The sequence below is a fragment of the Gopherus evgoodei genome, chromosome 13 (genome assembly GCF_007399415.2).
Source record: "Gopherus evgoodei ecotype Sinaloan lineage chromosome 13, rGopEvg1_v1.p, whole genome shotgun sequence".
NCBI lineage: Eukaryota > Metazoa > Chordata > Testudines > Testudinidae > Gopherus > Gopherus evgoodei.
The window spans coordinates 24599317-24608701 of record NC_044334.1 but is presented as its reverse complement, the minus strand read 5'-3'; the positions used below and the strand labels follow the sequence as shown (position 1 = coordinate 24608701).

At 39.4% G+C, this 9385-nt stretch overlaps 1 protein-coding gene across 1 annotated transcript in view; it reads right to left on the bottom strand.

Moving 5' to 3' along the window:
* Window positions 1-409: 409 nt before the first annotated feature.
* The window catches only part of FBXO21 (F-box protein 21), a 33948-nt gene continuing 24972 nt past the window's right edge, over window positions 410-9385 (bottom strand). The window contains exons 10-12 of the mRNA XM_030583210.1: window positions 6808-6998; window positions 4597-4754; window positions 410-1568 (exon numbers count right to left, since the gene is read on the bottom strand). Of these exons, the coding sequence (XP_030439070.1) occupies window positions 1390-1568; window positions 4597-4754; window positions 6808-6998 (528 nt within the window). The 3' untranslated portion in view covers window positions 410-1389. The remainder of the gene's footprint in view (window positions 1569-4596; window positions 4755-6807; window positions 6999-9385) is intronic.

The window sequence follows — 9385 nt, the reverse complement described above, 5'->3', positions numbered from 1 at the left end:
AGTGCACAGAGACATTTAAAATGTTTCAAGAATAAGGGTGTCATTCTACTCTATAGAGCAGGATAACTAAGTCTTCTCCCTATAACTATGTAACCACACGGTAATTAGAAACAATGGACTACAGCCTGCCTAGAGTTATTAATTTAGAAACTAAAGTACTGTAAATATTCCATATCTTTGTAAATACTTTGCAACTTCACATCTAATTCTTATGTAACCCTAAAAGAAATCAATTATGTACTATTTTTCTAGGCTTTGCAGACTCTATGGCGGCAGCCTCATTATAATTCAAGTGTCCTCAGTTTCTGAAGCACCTCCCTTGCAGAAGTCAGAATTTGGACAAAGCCTCTTCTCTTTTCCCTTCAAAGGGCATTTTTCTTTTGATCAAAAGAAAGAAGGCATCATGATATAGGAAATAAGTTCTCCATGTATTGATTGCCAGATGCTGGCGTCTACTGGCTTTCATGGCACAATCGCAATCTGACAGTATAGATAACAGCCGTTTGCCATCACAAGATGGTGGTTCAAACTACAAGTTTTAACAGTTTCAATCGGATAAGAGGAGACATGTAGAAAAATACATATATGACCATATCACAAATTTAACACCAGAAGGGGACATAATGGAAGAAAAAGTACAGGGAGGAATCAAGGTCCCAACAAGAAGTTCTTGGGGAGAGAAAATTGCCAGGATCTTATTTTCTATAAAATGATTCAACAGTGCATCTGTAACAGCTGGAAGTGTTACATGTATGAGTCCATTCAAGTTACTGCTGAACTCACCATCATATGGTGCCTCATGATTCTTGTTCAACAAAGTTTCAGTGAAATTGCTGAGGCTGAAAAGTGATTTCAGCATTTGAATGCTTGCAACACTAATCATTTTCAGGGTAAGAGGAAAATCAGAACTAAGAAACAAACAACTGTGGAACTTCAGAGAGACCTTAAAGCTACTGCATACACAGAATAGATATGTAAAAAAATACTGCAAGTATGATCAATCCTTATCCACAACATGGGATTATTCCAGACTTCAGCTACAGTCGTAACATGCTCACATCCTAAATATGAAAAAAAGATCATAAACACACGGGTGGTAAACGCAAGCGCTCAAGGGGACAATTACACTTCATATTTTGATTGTCACTTCAAGATAATGAATACCTTGTCTGGAATACCAATGCATTCCATATTAATTGACTAGTGTGGGCAGATGGTAACCGAGTGGTTATTAGACATACGCGATATCACAGGTTACAAAGTGCGAAGCAATTCCCAGGGCATATGCCTTAAGATCATTGTGAAAACTGGCTTCCATAATTCTGTCCACAAAGAGGATACGGCAGCAGCTGTGATAAACTTTCTTCTGTCCTTGTGATCAAGTTACACTCATTCCTTGACTGTGCTGTAAATCTTTTGGACTGTTGCACAAGAAAGTTCCAAATCCTCAGGATATCTAATCTCCAGCTCTGCATTTGCCAGGTAATGAGTGCCTGTAAACTCTGAAAAATAACGGCCAATATCAGGGTGAGCGATTTCATGAGGCTCCAAGTTATATTCCAGGTTCTCTGTAGAGAGAAGAAAAAGCAGTTAGCACACTAACGCCCAGCAATGAAGAAGCTTTTTTGGCTCTGCCTTCAGCTAGTCAGTCTTCTGTTTCAGGGTTTCACCTGCTCTGTTTTCTGAGCAAAGCTGATATTTTTTATACTACTACCAAACTACTGTGTCTGAGAACAGTACTGCTGGAATTAAACTAGAGTGTCAGAATGCTGACTGGTGGTTGGCTGTGAAGTCATTAATGGATACCCGTTCACTGTGCAGAAGAGAAGTAAATGGTTCATACTGAAGAGAGAACAAGGACATGTGGGAGTTCAGTAGGCACTCCATCTATGCTGAATCTACACAATTGGGCTCAAACTCCTGCAGTCAGGAAGCCAATTCCCATAAGAGGTCCTTATAAACTGCCAAATTGTTTGAAGAGCAAAGAAGAAGTCAGTTGTCTCAAACATGCATGAAGGAAGAATTGTATCTTCCACCTTGAAGGCTCCTGAAGATCAGCTGACATTTGGGCTATGTCTAGCACACCGAGATTACCATTTAAAAACCAAATTTTCTGGAATAGCAGTCCTATAAGAAGTGAATGTTTATTCCTTACCACCACAGTATTTTCAGGTGTTCCCATTTTTAAAACATAACCATTCAATCATTGCACACAGAGATTAAAGTAAAATCAGAAGCAATAGTGCTATAGTAAGAAGATGAACCAAATGCCTACTACTATAATTTAGTCGGTCAGAGGAAAAGCTCTCATTTGTGTAAAGCAGCATTGCTGTGCAGTGGCCAATTAGTGACTCTCAGGTGTACGATCCCCATGGAGGTCTTGAGTGATGTAACATACACTTGGCAGTAACTGGAATATGGGCTGATACAAGCTATGCATAGCACCGTCTGGCTTATCTGTGGTGCTTGGGGAGGATGCCGAGACCACCATCCATCCCTAGTTCTGAAACTAGCAACAATTCAGAGCCGGTTCTACAGTTTTCGCCGCCCCAAGCAGCGCACCAAATTGCCACCGAGGACGGCAGGGGCAGTCCATGTGCCCTTAGGACGGCAGGCGCGTTTCTGCGGCGGCGGCAATTTGGCGACAACTTCTATGTTTAGCTGAAGCCACCGCGGACAGCTAAAGATAGAAGCTGCTGCCGAATTGCTGCCACCGTGGAAATGCGTGTGCCACCTTAAGGGCACATGGACTGCCCTCGCCATCTGCAGCGGCAATTCGGTGCGCTGCTTGGGGGCAAAACAACAGGCACTGCTGCCCCTTGCAGATTGCCGCCCCAAGCACCAGCTTGGAATGCTGGTGCCTGGAGCCAATCCTGCAACAATTAAACTGATTGGTCACAAGCAATATGGTGAAAACCACTTAGAATTACTGGTAATGTATTTAGTAGTTAGTTGTGACCCAAACCATATAAACCACAACTGTTAAAACATTAAAAAACAAAATACTTTTGTTTGAAATTCTCCCCCCTCAAAAATCCTACTCTCTCTCCCCAAACCACAAAATTGAAATTGATGCAACAAGCAAAAAGTGATCTGCACACAGTTTGGAAGGGAGGGAAGTGTGGGTGGTCAAGGGAGATACGTGATGGCAAGTAAGGACAAAACAACTGTAACATACAAGATTGTGCTCTAGAATCAAGACGACAGTACCAGCCGACAGCTTATAAGGAGTACTTGGACTCTGCGACCAACCAGTACTATAGTTACTAATTTTGTTTAAAAATAAAAAAAAAGAAAAAAGTGAAACAGATGAGACCATAACACTTATAGTAAGATACCAGGGCAGATACTTCATTCTCATCCTAATGGCAGTGTGTGCAGAGAGAAGAAAATATTGCTTCTTGGACCTTCCAAAGTCTGCTTCATAAACACACAAGCATTGGGGCAGAGGCACAGAATCAAGAATCCCAAGTAGTACTTATTTTTGGACTACCAAGTGCAAAGTAAAATATTTGAGGAAATCTAGAACCACCAATCTCCCTGTATTTTACATCTACAAGTGTATCTGACCTTTAAATTTATTTTTTAAACTTGCTCTCATGTACTGTACTGCAAACTATGTTAGACAGCTCCCTCTAGTGAAAGCTGAACCATAGTCAGTCAAAATGTGTTCATAATCAAAGCGCTACAGAAACATTTAATCAATCTTTGCAACACCCTGTGACAAAGATATTGTCCCCATTTTATATAGATAGTGAGAGGAAGACAAGTGAAGTAATCTACCCAAGATCAGAGGGGAAGTTAGTGTCACAGGAAGGATTAGAATGCAGAAGTTCCTAGTACCCAATATTTTTATGCTGACCACCACAAGATATTTTTTTTAAATATAGCACAGTGCATTAAGCCAGAACAATTTCTATAAAAGGCATAGTGATCATATAAAGAAAGCCTTCCATTATACAATTACTTTACTCCTGATTTTTGTCCAAATCTCCTTAAGAACCTCACAAAAACAAGAAAGAAAAAACCCACAAAAGCCAAGAAATTCAGGGTTAAGGCTGAAATTCCATCCTTAACATATTCTGCCTAGACAATGAAGCTCACCTGGTATGTGTTCAGACTGTTCTGAGGCCCCTTACAGAATTACATCAACTGTAATACCATGAAATAATTTTCAGATTTAAGTGAAAAGTTGGATCTATTCTCCCAAATAAGAAAACACTGCTGAAAACTTTGATTGCTATTATCATGTAAACTATTAAAGGTATTTCAAAATAAAACTGGAGAGTGGCAAGTTAAACTGAAGTTAACTTTTAACTTATTCCTAGTAGTCCTGATCTCGTTGAGAAGTTATGGGGGCAGTCAGAAGCAAAGTAGGTCAATTTAAGATTTGAATATCAGTTTCCTTCTTGCTTGAATCTTGGTTTCAGAGTACATTTGTTTAAATAATAAGCACTAGTGATTTAGTAGCTATATAACTTTTGCGTAAATATTAACACTGTTCAAATAGTAAGCATAACTGATCTGATATACCACACATGTACATAGAAATGAAATGCACACAGATCACATCTACAGGCTGATTTATTTGCTCACCTTGAGCAGCGTATATGCAGGATCCATCCTCCACCAGCACATTGTAAAAAGGTTGATGGGGGCCATGAGGTAGGCTATGGACATTCATATTTCTAATCCATTCTTGTCCCATCATGCAGGTGGGATCCCAGCCATAGATGACACAGTTATAGCCATATCTATTTAGAAGTATATTTAAAAAAATCAAAACCTTGGAAAGGTGCACAACTAGATACTCTTCTTGAGAGAGGAGGACTGCCACTAAAGGGTATGGGAGCTGCATGCTGGCACTCATGAGCTCCTGGGAGAGATTCTGTATAAAGAACACCGTTAACTGAAGTAGATTAAGAAATTCATGTTCCACCTTCAAACTGAAGACAAAGCCAATTAAGAGTCATTTTGAGAACAAAAAATTAATGGAATTCTCATGATGCCAATTCTAATCCAATCCACCTGAGGAGACTTGTTCAAACAGATCCTTTTACAATATTCCTTCATACAGGAGGGAACTGGAACAGTCATCTTGTACTTTAACTCTGGTCAAAGAAAATATTTTGAATAAAGCAAACTCACATTTGTTTAACTGAACACAAACAGCCATTTTCTCCCCATCTCTGCTGATAAATCAATAATCATTATCACCACAGTTCCTGCCTCACACCCATCCAAAACACTTCAGAGATGCTGACACCTTCTTTCCCTTTACTCAATGGCTGATCAGTTCCAGCCTATCCTTCACCATAGTATTTGAATACCTGGAGCAGGACAGCATCCACTAGTTCACAACCCATACACCATAAATCTTTCTTATTCTGCAGCAAATGGTCATAAGGGATCATCCCACAACTTGTTAGCCAAAGGGCAAATTCCAATAAAGAAGTTTTTTATGCAGAATTAGGTTACAAGAATTTCTAAAGGGTGAAGTACAAGCTTGTAAGAGCCTCAGGTATGTATTTCGTGTATACTGCCCCCAATCCCATCTTCTCTGGTAACAAACACCTTGCTGTCATAAAAGTACATAGATTCATGTACTCCAAGGCCAGAAGGGAACATTGTGATCATCTAATCTGACCTCCTGTATAAAACCCAGGCCAGAGAACTTTCCCTAAATATTTCCTAGAACAGATTATTTAGAAAGCCATCCAATATGGATTTAAAAATGGTCAGTGATGGAGAATCCACCACAACTCTTGGTAAATTCATATAACGGACCTTGTAAAGTTTCCTTCAAATGAACTAACTCCCAAATGACTGAAATACAAATCAAGAGTTAAATACTAAAAGACAAACAAACAGTATGTGGCACAGATTAAAGCCAACTTGAAAACTACAGTGAAATTACAGTAAAACAGAAAAATTAAGATTTGGGAAGGAGAAAAGATGCATTCTAAGCATAGATTTGGCTGCTATGCTGCAGTCAAACCTATTACAATGCAAACTGACCTGTAGCTTACATTTAACACCCAGTTTAGAAATCATTGTCTTGAGAGGGACAATTATTGTCCATTCCTGCCATGTGACCATAGGATTCTGGGCAAAGAGTTTCCAGGAATATAAAACCTATTTTATTTTTATAGCATTATACGTGATTGTGTGATATCCTATGAGAAGTCAAAATTACTGTCTCTGCCTTTAAATTTGTTCCTTGTGCACTTATCAGGAACAGGGGCCAGAAAGGCAGCTAAAGCAGCACATCACTAGCAGGCCACACCCCCAAAAAAGTAAAAACAGAAAATGAAGTCTCCAGTGAATGAGGGAAGATATTATGGGAGAAAGACGATGTATAAGATTTTGCTGTTCCTTCCCACTGTCCCTTCAAAGAGGACAGAAGAGCAAGAACAGAGAAAACAATGAGATATATTCACTGCTGTCAGTACTATTTCAAGAGCTTAGCTATAGAATCCCTACCAATACATTAACTCTTAGGGTTCAGATGGCTCATCTTCCTGGTCCTCTTACTAAGCAAAAAATGGACAACACACTTGCAATCCGTCAAAGGACAGTGAAATATACAGAAGTTAGGCTTCATATCTCTAAAAGGATACATACATAACTACACATGGGGCAGTATGTTCCTTCTCAGACACATCTCTAACTGTTCCTTAGCATGTAGTAAAAATGATGTTCAATCACAGTAAGAAGGAAGCAGCTGAATACATCATTCCATATACAAACAAGAACACAGTGTTACAGTGGCAGTTTTTGGACACTGAAAGGTTCAGAGTTGATTACCTCTTGTGTTTCATGATCAGCCCAATAGAAAAGCAGATCTCTTTGTGCTTCTCATCAGAACGGTGCTTCACCTCAGGCCCCACTTCCTCCTTACGGCGGTCAATATGCTCTAAGGTATGCTGAACTAAATACCCTACTGCCCCATGCTGGGATGGATCCAACGCTTGGACATGCTGCAGGATGTCCAGAACCTTCAGCAGTGAGAGAAAGAAAACTATGTTTATAAACAGGTCTCTATAGTAGCTTTAAAAAACAACAATCTTCTCCATAGAGCTTAAGTGCCCGATTCTAGATGTCCGCTCCTCTTCAGATCAGGGTTCTCAAAATTTTCCATAAGGTGAACCACATTTTGCTACAAATTTTGGACCAGTTGCCACCTATCCACAGACTACTTCCCTTCTCATTCAGCATCATGTAACATGCACATGGTAACTACTGCAATTACTTACCGGAAAAGTAATATTAGGAAAATATTTAACCTATCAGCTGCCTTTTACTGCGGCTTAGCAAGTTAAAGTGGGGAAGCAGCACCCTGCAACCAGCCAGCTCTTCAAAAACCATCATCTGCTCTAGACTGGAGAGCCAAAGAGCCCTTCAGAGTTGTTTCTAATTACAAGCCCACTAATTAATGCCCACTAATACAGTCACTAGCCTTTTAGCTGGAAGGACTGGAGATAGTCCCTTCAAAGCCAACTAATGTCACTCCTAATTTCTCAGGTCAGGGCTGCAAAACATGAGGTACACTCCTGAAAGTCCAACTATGACTCATAAGCCATACAACCGTTGAGAGCTAGGAGAAGGGTTCAGGATTCCAGACAAGGTTTCTGAGATGGTGGGAGCTGCTTGTTGCTAGACTACCAGACCACTCTTGTGAGACTATTGTAGAAACATATTTTACACAGACATGTGTTATAAAAATGGGACACTCAGCGGGGCCCGAGTCAACTTAAGTAGTCTGATTTTGTCTTAAAGGGTCAGGGAATGGGACACATTTCCCCTTTCCAGTATCAAAAGCCTTATCTGCCTACTATTTGCTAAAAAACAAAACTGACTTACACACTTCAGCCGCTGTCAAATACCTCAATTATCCCCTGTCCAGTATCCCCCTAATAGCTTCTGCAACATGGTTATGCATTTTCATTACAACAGCCTGCAGGACACTGAACACTGAAAATCTGGGATAGGATAACAAGTTAATATCAGAGTAAACATTGATCTGTTTGACATATACTGACTCAGAGGCAGAGAGGGGATAGGCAATGAATGAGGGGATAAAAATACTTAAGACAAGTAATGAGCAGAGGGCTTGGAGGGCAGTGCTGCATAGTTCAAGATCCCCTGCTACCTAATTTTGGTCAAATGTGCTGCATAGGACACGGGGTCTTATTTCCCAAGGAATGTCTCAGCCAGAAACATCAAATGTAAGAGATCTCTGGAAAAGCTAAGTCCTGGCACAGTGATCAAAACTGTTTCGGATCTTTTGCTATTTAAAAAACAACCTGCTCAATTTTTGTTTTAAACCTTATTTAGAAAGGGGAACTACACAAAAATGAAGAAGTTAGTTAAACAGTAATTAAATGGTACAGTGCCAAAAGTGAAATCCCTGCATGGAAATTTTTTAAAGAAACCATAATACATGCTCAAATTAAATGTATATCCCAAATTAAAAAACATAGTAAGAGGACCAAAAAAAGTGCCACTATGGCTAAACAAAGTAAAAGAAGCAACGAGAGGTGAAAAAGCATTCTTTAGAAAGTGGAAGTTAAATTCTACTGAGGAAAATAGAAAGGAGCATAAACTCTGGCAAATGAAATATAAAAATATTATTAGGAAGGCCAAAAAAGAATCTGAAGAACAGCTACCCAAAGACTCAAAAAGTAAATAGCAAAAATTTTTAAGTACATCAGAAGCAGGAAGACTGCTAAACAACCAACATGGCCACTGGACAATCGAGATGCTAAAGGAGCATTCAAGGACGATAAGGCCATTGTGGAGAAACTAAATGAATTCTTTGCATCGGTCTTCACAGTTGAGGATGTGAAGGAGATTCCCAAACCTGAGCCATTCTTTTTAGGGGACAAATCTGAGGAACTGTCCCAGATTGAGATGTAACTGGTGCATTAATTTTTCCATAACCAGAACCTCATTTTTTTGAGCCATTCCTCTACAGTTGTGCTATTTCTTTTTCTATTGAGAGACTATCAGTAGCCTAGCAGATAAGAAGTTAATTCTTCATTTCCTTTTCTGTCACCATTTCTGCTAGGAAGTCCAAGGAGGATTACCAAAGGACCATTTGGTAATAAATATTCAACACTTTGTAACATTTGGTTACGAATTGCAATCCAGTTGTCTTTAACGACTGCACATGTCCACCATATATGCATGAAATCTACACATTTGCCACAAATTTTCAAACATTTATCCTCATTCAATCTATATTTTATATACATATATTATAAGTACACATATATTAACCTGACTGGCATGAGGTACCATTGAAATGGCATTTAGAGAAATTTTGATTGCGTTATAGACTGAATAGAGATAGAATCCTATCCCTCTGGGGCAATCTTTCTAT